Here is a 17,459-nt window from a genome sequence, read left to right on the forward strand (position 1 = left end):
TTCCAACGGTCATATTTTTGGTGGCTTTTATTTCTCACCGTTGGATCATTAGGTTTTTTGATCTGACGACAGTCAACGATACTGTAATGCGCTGGCACTGGGCCGTTGGGCTGTGTAATGAAAAAGCCCATTTAAAGGCCCAAATAAGGTATATGAACCCTAATTAACAAGAGTCGTATGAGAGAGCTTCGCTTAAACCCTAACAGCCTCTCTTCCTCTTCTTCTTCCTCTTCACCTTTCAAGCTCTTGCTGCAACAATGGAGGAGGAGCTTCGAGTTCGACTCAACGATCACCAACCATCGAAGATCTTCCCGGTGAAGCCCAAATCAACACCCAAAACTCTCTCCAAACCCGAAACTCCCGACTCTCGATACTGGTCCTCCTTCAAACCCCACTCAATCCCCAACCTCGTATCCTCCATCTCCGCCGTCGCCTTCTCCCCGATCCACCCCCACTCCTTCGCCGTCGCGCACTCCACCACCGTCTCCCTCTTCTCCTCCAACACGCTCACCACCTCGCGCCGCTTCTCCTTCAAAGACGTCGTCTCCTCCGTCTCCTTCCGCTCCGACGGAGCCCTCCTCGCCGCCTCCGACCTCTCCGGGACTGTCCAGGTCTTCGACGTCAAGGAGCGGATGGCTCTCCGTAGCCTCCGCTCCCACAAGGCGGCGGCGAGGTTCGTGAAGTACCCCGTCCACGACAAGCTCCATCTCGTGTCCGGAGGGGACGACGGAGTCGTCAAGTACTGGGACGTCGCCGGGGGTACGGTTATCTCCGATCTAATCGGACATAAAGATTACGTTCGCTGCGGAGACTGCTCTCCGGTGAACGATTCGATGTTCGCTACAGGCTCCTACGATCATACCATCAAGGTGTGGGACGCGAGAGTGGGGAACTCTAAATGGATAGCTGAGATCAACCACGGGGCACCTGTGGAGGATATTGTGTATTTACCGTCTGGTGGAATGATCGCGACGGCGGGATTGAATAGTGTGAAGGTGTGGGACTTGATCGGAGGAGGGAGGATGGTTTGTTCGATGGAGAGTCATAACAAAACGGTGACGTGTCTATCTGTTGGGAGAATGGGGTTGGAAGGGGAGAATAGGATTGTGAGTTGTTCGTTAGACGGTTACATGAAGGTGTTTGATTACGGGAGGGGGAAGGTTACTTACTCTATGAGGTTTCCAGCTCCTTTAATGTCCGTTGGGATCTCTCCGGATAGCTCTGTTCGTGTTGTTGGAGGGTCTAACGGTATGGTGTTTGCTGGGAAGAAGAAGAAGAAGGCGAGAGATGAGGAGGAGAAGAAGAAAGCTAGCGTGATGAGTTTTTGGAGTGTGAAGAGTGAAGTGGATGAGAGTAGGAGAAGGGCGTTGAGGCCGAGTTACTTCAGGTATTTCCAGAGAGGGCAGAGCGAGAAGCCGTCGAAAGATGATTACTTGGTGAAGGAGAGTAAAGGAGTGAAGCTGACGAGGCACGATAAGCTGCTGAAGAAGTTTAGGCATAAGGAGGCTTTGGTCTCTGTTTTGGAGGAGAAGAAGCCGGCCGACGTGGTGGCGGTGATGGAGGAGTTGGTGGCGAGGAGGAAGATTGTCAAGTGCGTGTCGAATTTGGAGGAAGGTGAATTGGGATTGCTGCTCGGTTTCTTGCAGAGGTACTGTACCGTGGAGAGGTATTCGAAACTGTTGATGGCGTTGACGAAGAAGGTTTTGGAGACTAGAGGTGAGGAGATTAACGGTAAGGAGGAGTTTAAAGGGATTTTGAGGAACCTGAAGAGGGAGGTGAATCAGGAGATTAAGATTCAACAGTCTCTGTTGGAGATTCAAGGTGTTATTGCTCCTTTGATGAGAATTGCTGGGAGATGATTAATCAATGTAAGGTTTTTGGATGCTTTGTTTTTATTGTAATGCTATTCTAGATTATATTTCAAGGTTTGTTTTATTTCAATTGCTGGGAGATGATGAATCAATACAAGTTTTGTTTGCTTCTTTGGCTTTTTTTTAACTATGTATTCACGGTTTACACAAATTCTATAATGAATTTCTACAAAGCTAAACATGGGAACAAATGATGTCTTTGGAAATGACAAACAATTAGAGAAATCAAAAAATATTATATACTTTTTGTAAATGTAAATGATCAAAAATGTCAAATTGTGAGAAGCATAATCTGAAATTTATATGACTAAAGAATTCTCTTTTGTAACGATTTAATATCCTTGATTTGTAATTAGTCAATCGAAAAAAACAAAACAAAGGTTGTTGAGCTTATGTAAAGACAATACTTGACAAATGGTCTCTGAATTGTGAACAATCAGATGAGACCTTGACGTTTAAGATCAGAGTAAGTCTTCTTGTTGTAAACGTTACCATCACCATCTTCATATTCTTCTTCAACCTCTGGCCTCCATTTGTTAACTCCTTGCCTCTCCTGGATCCTCTTCCACAGTTCTTTCGCTTCCTGAAACAAACCAAACAATCAAAATATTAAATTACACAAACTATTTCTTTAAGCTACATCAAAGTATTCTTCCTTGATAATATATACCTCAATAGAAGTGATCTCGTTGAAGTTCTTTGTGTTTGGGATTCCCAAGCAACGCATTCCATCTTGGTGTTGAGACTCTTTAAAATGTCTCTCAAAAGCCCTTCTCCCCTTGTAGATTTTGTTTCTACATATCTCGCATTTAAATTTCTACACCAAATAACAACACACAAAATTTGAGTAGTCCATATAAGTATTATTATAACATTGATGGTCTAATAAACTCTTACTACATACCTGGCCAAGGCCGTGAAGCTTGTAGAGCCAGTATGGTATAGGCTTCCCGTCCACACCCATTGGCAGGTTCAGTGGATTGTAAAAACCACCTTCCTCCTCTTCATCATCACTTTCTATCTCTGCCCGCTCTTCCTCCCCCTTGTGTTCTTCCTCCATCTCTTCATACGTCATGGCCTGCTTCTTTACAACGTTTTGCTTTGTCCTTTCGATTGTCTATACAAACAACAAACAAAGTTAAAAGATCTGACATGCTTAAGGAGAAAACAATAGATGTACTTCCATCAACTAACCTCATCAAGTAAGTTGCAGAGCTTCTTCACTTTGGCCTCTGTTAGTGCAATCTGTTTAGCACTACTGTCGGCCCCCTGCATCGCTTTGGCATCTCCGTTTTGATTCCCTTTGAGCGCAGGTTTGGCAAAATGTTTCTTATCCAGCTTTTCCAGAGGCGTATTCTGAACATAAACAGAATCAATTAAGGGCATAAGATAAGTTCAGGTAATAACATAAGCTACAAACGAATTCTACCATCATAGACATACTAAAAGAACAGAACAGAACTACTAACCTTTATCAGGAAAAGTCTCTCGGCACGCTGCTGCAGAGTACCACCAACTTTAAGTCCCAAAGCTCCCAGCGCCTGAATCACATAAACACACATAATTAGATCAATAATTCTTCAGTGATCATAAAAACATGAAGCATGGTCATTACCTCCTTCAGCTTTTCAGGTCCCACACCAATCAATTCATCAACTGTAGTGTAGTAACCAAAATCAATGACAGTATGCTCAGATGGAACAAGTTTACTTTCCTGGCCGTGGCTCTCCCAGCCTATCACTTTTCCATCTGCAAATTGCTCTTCAAAATCAGTCTCAACCTGCAAGAAACCAACGTATTAATGGCAAGAGATCAAAGTGCATAAAAAGATAAAGAGAGTGAGGAGTTTAAACCTTGGAAAGCATTTTGTCAAGGTCTTGCAAGGGCTCCGTTCGCTGGAAAAAGTTGACCAAGTACTCTAGCAGAGCTTCCATGTACTTCATGTATTGCCTAAAAGGACAACAAGGAAAGCCATTAACATACAGTACTAGAAAAAAATATGGAGGCTTCTTAAGTATATAACAAAATTTCAATGAAATGTATACCTTGAAAGCTTCAGTTTGCACGGTATCTTCTCTGGATGAGAAAAGACATCAAGGTAAGCAGAATATTCGACCCTGTCCCCGAATTTAGAATTGATGTACTGGTTATACATATCATGCAAGTCCAAGTACCGACCAACTCCTTCCTGCACAAGCACACAAAGAAGATTTAAACAATTTTAGAAATTCTATAATTTGCCATGAAGCTAGTACTAGTGTTGAAAAAAAAGGACTAATAAAGCTCTGTTAAAATGTTTCAAGAATAAGAAGTCAAACAGAAAATTACCTCTCCACTGAAAGAAATAACTGGTTTCACCTGCAGAAGTGCTTCATAGTCCGCAGTGGCATCAGCAAGAGGTCCAGAAGGATACTTTCTATGATACTCACGTATCTGTAAGTTCGTAAAAAAAAAAAGGTTAATTAGTTCAATATCTGATAGAATAAATACCAAGGATTCAGTTGATAAACAATCCATTCAAGCACTCTACTTGGCTGAAATTTATGAACATGGTTCTTAACTCCCTATCGGCTATCACCAGTGGATTAAGATAATCAATGAAATTATAATTAACAGGTTGCTAAATCTCTCATTCTTGATTAAGCAATACTATTGAAAAGGTCAGCTACTCTATTTTAGAAACAATGGTAACTTTTGAGAAATAAAAATTAAAAAAAAAAGGCAAAAGGGATAGAAAGCAAACAAACCTCTTTCAAACGATCATAAAACGCACTATACACATTAACCCCTGTGGCAGTGTGGCCACCAAGCGCAGCAATCTCATCATCCCTAGCCCCATCCTTATCTTCATAAGTTTCAACCTAACAGCCAGCACAAGAATCACTGTTAGATTTAATCCCAAAGGCATCTACTGATACAAACTACAAATCAATTACTGTTAAAAGGCTCTACGATTATTTATAAGTAACAGAAACCAATTCATCAACACGATTTGCTCACACAAACATAGAATCATAGATTCAACATCAACCTCTGTAGCCTTTTCTCAATAGCAAAGATTCAAACCTGTTGAAAGAAAAACAAACAGAAATAGATTCAAAACCTAGCAGCCTAAAAAGCTCCAAAGTATAATAGCCAAAAACAAAAGCTGAGTATTATCTAATCTTTAGAGCAAGAAGAGCATAAACTTACGAGCTTCTCGATGGCGCGCATGATAGAGTGAATCGTGTTGCGGATGCGGTGGCCTTGTACTAATCTGTCCTTGCTCGAGGATGGATGAGTCTGTAGATCTTGCACAACCAATCGCTCCAATCTTTCGATCTCTTCGTGATTGCAGCGAATTTGATCGAGGAGAGTCGACGACATCTTCTATTCTACGCTTCTCCTTCTTTTTGTTCTGAGACTAACAACTTAACCGGAACCTAGATTCCAATACGAATCTCGACGGGAATATTTATAGTCCTACTGAAAGTTTTGGGCTTGTGTCTTTGGGCTTTTCTTAGACGGTTTGCCTGTGATGGGCCTACAGGCCTTTTTCAAATATTCTGGTTTACGTGGCTACAGACCGGTCTGACGTCGGTTAACAACTTTTTAACTAAATTATTGAGAGTCCAAGACGATAAGGTTATATACTGAGGCTTTCGAGAATCACTGATGCTATTTGGCTAATTATCTCATCCAAGACAATGAGGCATATAATCAAGCCTTGCAAGGAAAAATTAATTGACACTTCTAGTGTTGTATTGCGAGTATAATATGGAAATGTGAAGCTAGTTACTTTTTACTACCAAGTTCCATCGACTGGCAAAATTTACAAAGCGGATCAACATTACAAAAGAGCTACATACATTGGTTGAATGTAAATAAACGAGCTACTACATTGCAATCTCATATCTATGATAATAAAGTAGCAAGTTCCAGTTGATGACTGAAAGTTCTTGAGAATCACGGCTGGTTAAAAGAAAGCCCTGCTTATTCCTGCGTAAATAATACATTCTTACATCCTAAGACCTTCAATCACTATGACTAATAGGCCAATGCTTTCAGACACAAAGAATAGTTCCACAAATACAAGTTTGAAAAGTTATAAACAACATCAAATCAGACACAAATGGAAGAATAACCGAATCATATTAGAGCAAAACAAGATAATCAATAAAACTAATAGAGTAATTCAATAGTGGAATCAGAATATCAATAAGCAAAATAAGGTACATGATGTCAAAACATTAAAGCCTTGATTCACAATTCTATTTGTTCTTCACTTCCCACCATTCCGACAAATAAAAACCAGAAAAAATCAAGGCCAATCAATCAATAAAACTAAATAGAGCAAGTAATTCAACCGGTGGAATCAGAATATCAATAAGCAAATAAGGTACATGGTCTCAAAAACATTAAAGTCTTGATTCACATTTGATTTCTTCCTCATTTTCCACCATTCCGACAGGACAAAAAAAACAGAACAATCAATCAAAGCCAACAACAATAATATGTATCCGACCAGATAATGAAGCACGAGATACGGAATGGTCGAATTAGAATCTGAAAATCCCCAAACGCTTATCTCTAACAGATTAAAAGCTGTAACACTTAATATTCAAAGAGTACGACGAATAGGGATCTTGATTCCAGATTCTAATGTCGAAGAGCCTCGAGCTGATAAAAAAAAATCAGGAAGGGAGATGACAGGTAAGTTAACTAGGAGAACCCTAATTAAACAAACCTTATAAAAATTTCGATTTAGCGCAGCTATGACTCGACACGCTTCCATTGAGAGTTTGTGGAAGGCGATCTTAAGGGCTGCGCAATCGAAAACTCCTAATTCGAAAACATAAACCCTAATTTGCTCCCAATACTCTTGCAATTGAGAAGAGAAGCGAGAAAGCGATATATAGTGGAGACAGTGTTTTTTTACCCTAGTCCAACTTAAGGCCTATTACATATAAAACTTATTGTAGGCCCATTAAGCCCATCGTTTGTAAAGCCCAATAATGTCTACGACGTGTTAAAAATATGGATAAAATTAAACTGATTTTTGTTAGTACAGTTCTTAACCAACATTTACGTTTTCACTATCCCTTATTAATAAACAAATCTCATACAGATAAACATACACTACAGCATTATAATACATGTATATTTACTTCCCAAAACAGCTATTTCCCAAATTAAAAAACAAATATTCAGTTATAGAAAGCATTCCATTAATAGAATCAAATAAAAATCACCCTTTACCCCTTGCATACATTTACACAACCACATCCTCTCCTCTCCTTATCACAAAACACACAACAAGAACAATAAGTTTGTGAGCCGACATGAGTCCCCTCCAAACTGATCAGCTTGGTGAGCCGTCGCCAATGAGAAAGATGATCTCAGTGTCTTCGATCGCTGCTGGGGTGCAGTTTGGCTGGGCGTTACAGCTATCTCTCCTCACACCCTACGTGCAGCTTCTCGGCATCCCACACAAGTGGTCGTCCCTCATCTGGCTATGCGGTCCCATCTCCGGCATGCTTGTCCAGCCGACCGTCGGTTACTACAGCGACCGATGCACGTCCAAGTTCGGTCGTCGGCGTCCTTTTATCGCGTCGGGAGCGGTACTCGTCGCAGTCGCGGGGATCTTGATCGGATACGCCGCTGATCTCGGACGAGTACTTGGAGACAAACTCGAGGAGACAGTGAAGGTGCGTGCGATATGCATCTTCGCTCTCGGGTTCTGGATCCTCGACGTAGCTAACAACACTCTCCAAGGCCCTTGCCGCGCTTTCCTCGCGGACTTGGCCGCGGGGGACGCGAGGAAAACGCGGACCGCAAACGCGTTTTTCTCGTTCTTCATGGCGGTTGGAAACATATTGGGATACGCGGCGGGTTCTTACACCAACCTTCACAAGATCTTTCCCTTCACGATGACTGAAGCTTGTGATATTTATTGTGCCAATCTCAAGAGCTGTTTCTTCCTCTCCATCATTTTACTTTTGTTTGTCACCGTTTCATCGTTAGGGTACGTTAAAGACAAGCAATGGTCGCCGGAGGAAGCAGACTCCGACGTGAAAACGCCCTTCTTCGGGGAGGTCTTTGGAGCTTTCAAGGTGATGGAACGTCCCATGTGGATGTTAATAATAGTCACGGCGTTGAACTGGATCGCGTGGTTCCCTTTTCTTCTGTTCGATACTGATTGGATGGGTCGTGAGGTGTACGGTGGAGACTCGAGCGGAAACGAGAGTTCGAAGAGGCTTTACAACCAGGGAGTCCACGCTGGTGCGTTGGGACTGATGATAAATGCGATCGTTCTTGGGTTCATGTCGCTTGGTGTTGAATGGATTGGTCGGAAAATGGGAGGAGCTAAACGGCTTTGGGGAGTTGTGAACTTTATTCTTGCTGTGTGTTTGGCCATGACGGTTTTGGTTACAAAGTTGGCGGATGCTCACAGGAAAACCGCCGGTGTTTTAGCCGGTCCGACCGATGGCATTAGAGCTGGGGCATTGACTCTCTTTGGTATTCTTGGTATTCCACTTGCTGTAAGTCTCCATCTTGTCTCCTTTCGCATTTTTTGCTACTCTTATTATATATCCATTCGTTAATTTATTCTGTTGGTAATATAGGTTACGTTTAGTATTCCGTTTGCACTAGCTTCCATAATCTCAAGCAACTCTGGCGCTGGCCAAGGTATTTTAAATTTCTTTTCATATATATTTTTTAATTATTTATGGGTTTTGGTCAAGCATACCAACTTTACCATGTCCCAACGTATAGGGCTTTCCCTGGGAGTTCTAAATCTGGCAATCGTGATACCACAAATGGTGGTGTCACTTGGAGCTGGACAGTTCGATTCTTGGTTCGGAGGTGGAAACCTACCAGGATTTGTGGTCGGAGCAATTGCAGCGGCAATCAGTGGTGTAGTGGCAATAACTGTTCTACCTTGATTAGATCTATGTTATGTGTGTTTATCACGGCCGGCTTTAGTATTTTAATACCCCTATAGACCAAGAAAGAGTTATAAGGCCAAGTTTGAATTATGTTTATCTGTCTGTCAAAACCTTGTAATTTTACATATATTTGGTATGAACTATTCATTTGTCTTTTTTTCTTTTTTTAATTAAATTAAATCCATTAAAACGATTCTTCCTAGAAAAACAATGCTCGCAGAAGAAGCTACACTGTTTCATATAATGTCTGTAAAAAAAACACAAAAGATGCATAACATAATGGTAGTAAACAAAAGGTAAAGCATGTGATCATTTAAATGAATGTGAAATATGTCTGGATGTGAGATTAGGATATGATCATTTAAATGAAATCTGAAAGATGCATTGAACTGTTGAGTAGAATATATAACAGTTATATTTGAGAGTTTTGACAAGAGGAGTAAGAGCACCCTCAGTGAGGGTTTCTCAAGCACCAGTACCACTAATGGTGCTCTAAGGTATAGCCAAGTCGCTCTCTATCTCTCTCTCTTTGGATCGGTCGGTCATTATATTAGTTTAACTCAATAGATCGGTGTATACCGAACGAGAAATGAAACTTTCGATTTTAGTTTAATTGAAATAAAATTTCATATATACTACTAGAACTATGGTTGACCAAATCTTTTGAGAGAGAGAGAAGTCTAGGTTTGAAACTTTATATTAATATTTAACACAATCACATTGATATATATGTATATATATATATATATATATATATATATATATTGATGTAACTCAATGCCCAATCAAAATAAATGTGTTTGTCAAAATTAAAGGGGTTGATTGGGTTTGGGATACAATAATTAAAATCATCGAATAAAATTTAACCCTCGGCAATATGCAGATGGTAGTCGCCTAGCTACTTATTGGCACTACTCCGTATAGGACAGAAGTAGTCAAAGCATATTCCACAAGCAACTTTTCCGCCTTCGGAATATGGTAAACCAACTCACAAAAAAAAAGAAAAAAAACATGGATATCTTTGTAAATTGGGAGGCTCACATTTCCGGCCTGGTAGACGATATCCACTTGACCCAGTTTGCCGACACTTGCTGGAGTTTCAGACTCACCCGGCAGATGAATGCAACTTTCCGTCTTGCCGTATTACTCGGTAGAACAGAGTCTCTGAGTGTGTGGCACTTCATCTGCAATATGAGAAGAATGGGTGCGCTAACAGGCTCCATGGCTATCCAAGGGCTCATTACCGCAGTGCCCTTCCTGACCGCTTATGGGTTGATTTTGGAGAGCGATTTTTACCATCGGTGTGATCGTATTAGTGGGCTCCCTTTACCATCGGCTCCTGTAACGATGATTTTCCTTTTGTTATATTGTTTTCCATTTTTTTTTTCTACTGGTGTGATCTTGTTTTAATTTTGTTTGTTTTTTAATATAGAGATTTCCTCGGTTTGTGGTGTCGGAAATGAAGATTCATAGACTCCATGAATATCAAAGTAATAACGAGTTCGAGACAGCATTTTTCTCCGCACTGAATTACTCTCTGGTCGCGGCTGTAATCCCATGTTACCCATCCTTGGACGCATTTAGATCCTCACCTCATAACGTTAGTCTTAACTCAAAAGCTTATTAACTTATAATTGAGGGGTCTACTTTTATAATTCAATCAATTGGTTAAACAAAGTACTTCTAAGTTTTATTTTAGTTAATAGTATATATATGGTAATAACTATAAGAAAATTTATTATTGTATTTAAAAAGTAGTTTTTAAAGAGCATAATATATCCTTATTTTTTGCTTATTTATTTCTTGTTTTTCAGCTAAATATTTTAATCATTTGCACTGCTGATTTTTCACTGTTTGTCAGCTAAATATTTTTGATTATTTGAACTTGTATATGTGTTTTGTTTTGTTTATTTAACACCTCGTTTCCATTGTCAAACAGTAACAATTTATGTGCTTATTTATACAATTAACAAAACAAAACAAGATTCCTGTAACAAAAAAAAACTATTCACATTTGAAAATGAATATTGCCCACCCATACAATCTGATTGTTTCATTATTATCTTTGAATCTTCTATTAGAATTAGTGGTGGTCCTTAACATAACGAAATGAAATATTAGACAAAATTTTCTACATTTTTTGTAAAAACATTTACACTGTAAAAATCTCCAAATTTGTAAAAAGATTTTTTTTGTTAAAATCTTGCAAATGGCCCCGTCCCTGATTAGAATGTGTGAACTAAAAGCTGAAGTAAAGTAGTGCTGCATCTGCTGGACTCTAGACATGAAGTGTTGTGTTTAGAGATATGTGCTAGCTTTGCTATAAGCTTTTTGTTTCATTGTGATCTCTGAGTCTTCTATTAAAATATAGTTTTATTAATCACAACAAAACTCTAAATTCTTCGCGACTCTTAAAATGTAACAATGTTTTCATTGTCTCAAACACTAAATTTATGTGTTTGTTTATACAATTAACAAAGCAAAAAAAAACTATTTACATTTTAAAAATAAATACGATACAGGTGGCGCGATCTGATTGGGTACCGTCTGCAAAGACGAAGTCCCTGGGTCCATCTGCTGTGAGTGAAGTTTCGGACCTCCACGTCTCCGGATAAAGATCCACGTCGTGACACGTCATCATCTCCTTCGTTCGGCTCCTCTTAATCAAATATTCTCCAATTCGTCTCCAAACCAAAACTCCGGAAGCTACTCCCCTCTTGCTAAAGCTTTCATGGTAGATGGCGGTTAAGCTACATCGACCGGGTCTTATACCGTCAAGGTAATTTCAATTCTTCGATTCTATGGTCCTTATCGTGAAATTAATTACTCATCGTGATGTTCATGTCCATGATCTTGCTCGTACTTAGCGTAAATTAGGTTTTCGAAGCTCAAATGAATGTAGTTTCCGCTGAATCGTCCTCTGAGAAATTTAGCAGCTGTGTGCAATTCAAGCGTTGGGGATAGTTTATAATAGGTAGAGATTTGGTTACTTCTTGGTATAAACATTTAGCTGAGCTTTCATGTACATGTTAAACCTGCTTGCCTGAGAAACTTAGAACAATGAATTTATGTGATCCTATTTTGATTTATTGCTTTTTTTTAATTCATTACTCTTCTTGTGTTTGTAGCTCTTCGAACCCTTGTCTATCGCGGATGTCAATTGGAACTTTTATCTCCTGCAGAAGAGTGGTGGAGTTGGATTACACATCGAACTTCTCCGGGAACTCGAGTAGACGGTTGTTTGTAACATATGATGTTCTGGAGAGTAAGAAGATATGCTGGTATAGATCGCAGAGGAGGAGAATGCGGCCTTTTCTCCTTGCAGCATCTTCTGACGACGGTGTGGCTGTCAATGGGACTCCCCAGCCGAGAGCTAGCGATGATGTTGAGGAGATGAGGGCCAAACTCAGTGGATCTCTACAAGATGAGTACAACTGTGATGAACTTATTCAGTCTTTGCATGATGCTGCCAGAAGTTTTGAACTCGCGCTTAAAACGAAGATTTCTTCTTCCAAGTTACCGTGGTTTTCAGCAGCTTGGTTGGGAGTCGATAGAAACGCGTGGGTTAAGACATTTTCTTATCAGGTATTTATCATCTGAGTGGTTACAGTAGTTTTTTTTGTTTTCACACGATCATGGTACCATGATAGAGCAGTATACAACTGGATTTGAAAGCTTTTTACTAATTATTATCAGGGATAGATACATATTTGGTGGAGAACAAAAAGTTCTCTTGTCATATTTTAGCTATAATAGCTGAACTATTTTTCCGTTTATTCATTCTCAGGCTTCCGTGTATTCCTTACTACAAGCTGCAAATGACGTTTCATCTAGAGGAAACAACAGAGATAACGATCTTAATGTCTTTGTGCAAAGGAGGTACTGCACGACTTACTTAAGAATTATGACATTCGGCTTTACTGGAACTTGTCAACATTTTGTTGTGGTCGTGTTTATTTATTGCATCAATAGTAATATGCGTCTTGAATAGATGGTATTAATGAATTCTGGTCATCTCCTTGATTGAACCAAATCGTTACTGGCTGAATCTCTTTAACAGTTTAATGATTCTTTTGGTCTTGCTTTTAGAAGAGGATGCAACAAAGTATGAGTTTGAGATTTATGTGGTCTTGGTTTCGTATCTATTTCCTAGATAGTCTTCCTAAGAATTTCCTTTACCAACTTTGAAACCTTTCCAAAACTAGCGGATACTGTTTAAAAAATAATCACGTGCTGTTGCCTGCGCAGAACCATAAACAGGCTGTGGTTATGCCTGTTTTGATGTTTAAATAATCATATTGTGCAGTTTATCACGCCTAGCTGCTCCCCTTGATAGCATGATGCGGGATAAACTATCTTCCAGTCATCCTGAAGCCAACGAATGGTTTTGGTCTGACCAAGTTCCTCCTGCTGTGACATCTTTTGTGAGTTGTTTTGAGGGGGACCAACGATTTGTTGCTGCTACTTCTGCGTATGTGATTTTTTTACTCTTCATATTAGTTAGTAATGTGGAATACTCGTTTGAGTGTAACATCTTTGGAATGTGATGATGCTTTATGGTTCATTCCAGCTACGCCAAAGGCAAGTCCTCAGCTGCAGGCAATGAGACTGAAGTGTCACTTCTCATGCTTGTGCTCAATTGCATTGCAGCAGTCACGAAACTTGGCCCAACAAAACTTTCGTGCCCGCCCTTCTTTTCTTTGATTCCGGATACTACAGGAAGATTGATGGACAAATTTGTTGACTTTGTTCCACTCCCTCAGGCCTATCATTCAATGAAAAGCCTTGGTCTGCGCAGAGAATTTCTTGTTCATTTTGGACCACGGGCAGCAGCCTGCAGAGTAAAAAGTGATTGTCCTACAGATGAGGTTGTCTTCTGGGTTGATCTTATACAAAACCAACTGCTTCGAGCTATTGACCGGGAGAAAATATGGTCAAGATTAACAACGTCTGAAAGTATCGAGGTAATGAATAGAGAGTTACAGTGTACACATTTAAGCAGCTTTTAAAATCTCTGTGCAGTGAGCATGTGAGCTCATGATAGTATTTGAAGATATTAGAGTTATGTGCAAGTATAGTTAATATAATTGCTTGTTTAAATTCATTGGGGAAAACAACCAATTCTATGTTAAGTTGTTGGATCACTTTCTGTGCCTTCTCTTGTAAGTGTTGTTTAGAGTCTAAAAACGTGGCAGAAACAGTTCGCAAGTGTATAACGATTCATAGTGTGTTTAGATTGTGAAAGTGTGCAGTAACAGAATATGGTTGAATACTTTAATGTAAATATCTTGATAGTTTATTAGGACCGGTTACTGTTTCCTTGCAGGTTTTGGAAAGAGATTTAGCTATTTTTGGATTCTTCATTGCCTTAGGCAGGAGCACACAGTCTTTTTTAGCTGCAAATGGTTTTGATGCGCTGGAGAATCCTATGGAAGACCTTGTCAGGTGACTCATTATTTTCTTCAGTTGGCTTCCCATACTCTTCGTTCCACACTACCACTTAAACTCGCAAGCTTCTTTGTGCAGGCACTTCATTGGGGGCAGTCTCCTCCAATATCCTCAACTTTCAGCCATCAGTTCGTACCAGTTGTATGTAGAGGTAGGCATGATCCATGCCGTCATTGGTGGAATTATCCTTTAACCATTTTGAAATCTTATCATGGAAATTCATAGTGCAGGTTGTCTGTGAAGAACTAGAGTGGCTCCCTTTCTATCCAAATAAAAAGGACTCGCAGGCAGCCAAACAAGCACATGGGCATAAAAACAGACCAGAAGGGCCACCCAATTATGATGCTCTTCCTCAAATATTGAATGTTTGCTCTTATTGGCTACAGAGCTTTATTAAATACAGCAAATGGCCTGAAAATCCTTCTAATGTCAAGGCAGCAAAATTCTTATCTACTGGGTATCTTACTTGTTACTTATCAAATTTTTGGATAGTTAAATGAATTAGTTGGTGGTCATATTTATTCTCATTCTCAATTTTTAGGCACAAGAAGCTAATTCAGTGCAAGGAAGAACTGGGGATATCAAGGTAAGCAAAAGAGCTATAAATGAATAGAAAGAAGTTGTATATATCCAACTCTGTGCATTCTATGTAGCATACCCTTATTAATCAAGTGATTTGATAGTGTTCAATTGGATAATGTGTGATGCAGCTTGGCAGTAACAGAAGCAGGGTTTGCTGACATGAATGCATTATCAACTGAAGAGTCGAGCTCATTTGACAAGGTCGGTAATCTCTGTATTAGTCATGAATATTTGCTTTACTTTCCGTACACCAACTGAATCCAGATTTTGTTTAGCACTCCAGTTGGTGTGACTATCAAATGTTATATAGCTACTGACAGCACTTATTTTCCAGGCTCTAGAGAGTGTAGATGAAGCTCTCGTGAGACTAGAAAGCTTGCTACAGCAGTTGCATGCGTCAAGCTCATCCTCTGGAAAGGAACAAATAAAAGCTGCTTGCTCTGACCTAAAGAAAATAAGGAAGCTCAAGAAAGAGGCCGAATTTTTAGAGGCGTCTTTCAGAGCCAAAGCAGCTTCCCTGCAAGAGGTGTGTAGTGGTTATATCATATCTTTCCTTTCATGTAGTTTGGATTGATATTCAAGTGCTGATACTGGAGTTTGCTAGACTAACCGAAGATACACCAACATTTACCCTTTTTACGAAGTGTAGCATCAGTTTTGGTGCTTGTAATATGAAAACAATGATGATGAGTGCATTTCATTTTATTAAACGTGTGTGGATGGCTAAAATCTCATGTGGTTCACTCAGGGAGGTGGTGACAGCAACTCCCAGGTGTCCTCTGAGGAACAAAAACAGAATCTAAAAGGAAAAGACACAAAGAATTCAATTAGCTCTGTAGATCAAGGCACAAGGTATGTTGCATGTTCTGTTATTCAGTAATATCTTCCGTGTTTAAGTATAAGTTGTAGGTTCCCCTTCGTTCTCTTCTGGTAACAGAAACTGATTTATTCTTTTCCATCTATATTAGTAGGAGTCGTGGATTCTGGGGTTTCTTTGAGCGCCCTCCAAGGAAGAAGCCTGCCCCCAAGGTATTCTCTAATTTCTTATCTTATGCGAAGCATATCTTATACCTAATATTTTTTGGGAATATTTCTGCTTACTCAGTCTCCACCCAGTGAGAAGATGCTTTGTTAAAACTTAAAAAAGGTTTCATTTTTTTTTACAATACGCAGGTAGATGAATATACTGAGAGGTCCAGAGAAAACGTAGATAGCGTTGATTCCGAATCTAGTGAGATTTATCGGTTCGAACTTCTAAGGAATGAACTGATAGAGCTGGAGAAGCGGGTCCAAGGAAGTACAGATGAGTCGGTAGAGGAAGAGGTTAGTTAGTAGTAACCAGACTTTGTGTGTGCTCTTTCCTTCATGTTTAAAGTTTTTAACATGGTAGCCGATGATCATTTGCGTCTTTCTCACGAGTACTAGCAAATATCACTCTGTTCCTTGACAATCAATTTGGCACGTTCTGCAGGGAAAAGCCTCTGGTGATCCTACTCCGAAATCAAGCAGTAGTATGAAAGGTGTGGAGTTGGTTCAAAGCTCAAAGAAAGAAAGCGTCATTGAGAAAACACTCGACCAAATTAAAGAAACAAGCACAGTATGAAAGTCATTCCAAGTCTCATGGCACCTGCAGCTTCTTTTTGTCTACTTCATGATTTAATTACTAAAATTTCACTTTACTGTGTTTTTTTTTTATAGGACGTGTGGCAAGGTACGCAGCTTCTTGCATTTGATTCAGCTGCCGCTATGGAGCTGCTTCGGAGGTCTGTAATAGGAGATGAATTAACAGAGAAAGAAAAGAAAGCTCTGCGCAGAACTATTACTGACTTGGCATCAGTTGTTCCTATTGGTGTTCTTATGCTTCTTCCTGTGAGTAAAAACTAACCTCATCAGATTCACAAATATCATACTTCCATCCGCATTGGTTGTTCATCCTTGTAAAGAAGTTTCTCTGTTTCACAACTTATCATTGGCACCAAAGTCGCTTCACCGTTAATTTTAACTAATCTAATGGGTACGCGTATGTCAAACAGGTCACAGCAGTGGGTCATGCGGCTATGCTTGCCGCAATTCAAAGATATGTACCAGGCTTGGTAATGCTTTTTTTTTAATACTTGCTTTGCTCTCCTGTGTTATTTTTCTTTCTCTGTTCCCTAAGTTGACAAACATCCGTCTTTGTTCAGATACCTTCGACCTACGGACCAGAAAGGTTGAACCTATTAAGACAGCTGGAGAAGGTCAAGCAAATGAAAAATGAAACAGAGCTCGAGGAAGGCATCGATGAAGCAGAATCATGAACAGATTCAAGATGCAAAAAATCAGTTTATACATCACCTTGTTCTATATAATTTATTGACAAGAGAGGTGTGCATAGAGAATCTCATTCCATATGTGTCTGTGTACGCCTGGTAGGCACCAGTGGCTGCAGTCCTGAGGAGCATCAACAAACAGGAGTACCACTTGAGAACCATCTTACCTATAATCTCTGTCAGATACGTAAAATGTTGAGAAACTTAAAACCTTACTATGTTGATATCTCATATCATAGATATATATCTATTGCGAGTTGTATCAGGTTCCATCTTCCTTTCGTCAGTCCATTACATGGTGTCGATCAAATACATTTTTG

General features: G+C 39.7%; 4 protein-coding genes and 2 non-coding genes across 8 annotated transcripts; 3 read left to right on the forward strand and 3 right to left on the reverse strand.

Annotated features, from left to right (window-relative positions):
• The first annotated feature begins 170 nt into the window (after positions 1 to 170).
• Positions 171 to 1,981, forward strand: LOC103855657 (protein SLOW WALKER 1). The gene has a single exon (XM_009132669.3). It carries the CDS (start codon positions 258 to 260, stop codon positions 1,857 to 1,859), a length of 1,602 nt encoding a protein of 533 aa, XP_009130917.2. The 5' UTR covers positions 171 to 257; the 3' UTR covers positions 1,860 to 1,981.
• LOC103855659 (splicing factor SF3a60 homolog) lies at positions 1,936 to 6,746 on the reverse strand. The gene is made up of 12 exons (XM_009132670.3): positions 6,598 to 6,746; positions 5,064 to 5,849; positions 4,619 to 4,732; positions 4,200 to 4,304; positions 3,917 to 4,059; positions 3,725 to 3,821; positions 3,487 to 3,651; positions 3,341 to 3,412; positions 3,066 to 3,227; positions 2,776 to 2,988; positions 2,542 to 2,688; positions 1,936 to 2,454 (listed from the first exon to the last, which is right to left on the reverse strand). Exons 2-12 carry the CDS (start codon positions 5,235 to 5,237, stop codon positions 2,308 to 2,310), a joined length of 1,539 nt encoding a protein of 512 aa, XP_009130918.1. The 5' UTR covers positions 5,238 to 5,849; positions 6,598 to 6,746; the 3' UTR covers positions 1,936 to 2,307.
• Positions 6,053 to 6,140, reverse strand: LOC117133263. Its single transcript, XR_004457085.1, has one exon. It is a non-coding gene; the product is annotated as a small nucleolar RNA snoR120 (small nucleolar RNA).
• LOC117133262 lies at positions 6,221 to 6,307 on the reverse strand. The gene has a single exon (XR_004457084.1). It is a non-coding gene; the product is annotated as a small nucleolar RNA snoR120 (small nucleolar RNA).
• Positions 6,747 to 7,124: 378 nt separating the features above from the next.
• On the forward strand, positions 7,125 to 9,095 carry LOC103855660 (putative sucrose transport protein SUC6). 2 transcript variants are annotated; one of them, XM_009132671.2, is made up of 3 exons: positions 7,125 to 8,392; positions 8,477 to 8,540; positions 8,628 to 9,095. In XM_009132671.2, exons 1-3 carry the CDS (start codon positions 7,193 to 7,195, stop codon positions 8,795 to 8,797), a joined length of 1,434 nt encoding a protein of 477 aa, XP_009130919.1. In that variant the 5' UTR covers positions 7,125 to 7,192; the 3' UTR covers positions 8,798 to 9,095. The 2 variants fall into 2 exon arrangements, with proteins under 2 accessions (XP_009130919.1, XP_033145038.1); XM_033289147.1 differs by having other exon boundaries at positions 8,477 to 9,095.
• Positions 9,096 to 11,331: 2,236 nt separating this feature from the next.
• Positions 11,332 to 17,404, forward strand: LOC103855661. 2 transcript variants are annotated; one of them, XM_009132672.3, is made up of 18 exons: positions 11,332 to 11,579; positions 11,929 to 12,385; positions 12,588 to 12,679; positions 13,107 to 13,271; positions 13,371 to 13,764; positions 14,127 to 14,245; positions 14,327 to 14,399; positions 14,479 to 14,705; positions 14,790 to 14,834; positions 14,959 to 15,031; positions 15,165 to 15,356; positions 15,579 to 15,682; positions 15,799 to 15,859; positions 16,004 to 16,153; positions 16,302 to 16,427; positions 16,529 to 16,699; positions 16,864 to 16,923; positions 17,014 to 17,404. In XM_009132672.3, the coding sequence occupies exons 1-18, from the start codon at positions 11,539 to 11,541 to the stop codon at positions 17,125 to 17,127; spliced, it is 2,664 nt and encodes an 887-aa protein (XP_009130920.1). In that variant the 5' UTR covers positions 11,332 to 11,538; the 3' UTR covers positions 17,128 to 17,404. The 2 variants fall into 2 exon arrangements, with proteins under 2 accessions (XP_009130920.1, XP_009130921.1); XM_009132673.3 differs by having other exon boundaries at positions 15,802 to 15,859.
• Positions 17,405 to 17,459: the final 55 nt, after the last annotated feature.

This window comes from Brassica rapa, chromosome A03 (genome assembly GCF_000309985.2).
Source record: "Brassica rapa cultivar Chiifu-401-42 chromosome A03, CAAS_Brap_v3.01, whole genome shotgun sequence".
Classification (NCBI taxonomy): domain Eukaryota; kingdom Viridiplantae; phylum Streptophyta; class Magnoliopsida; order Brassicales; family Brassicaceae; genus Brassica; species Brassica rapa.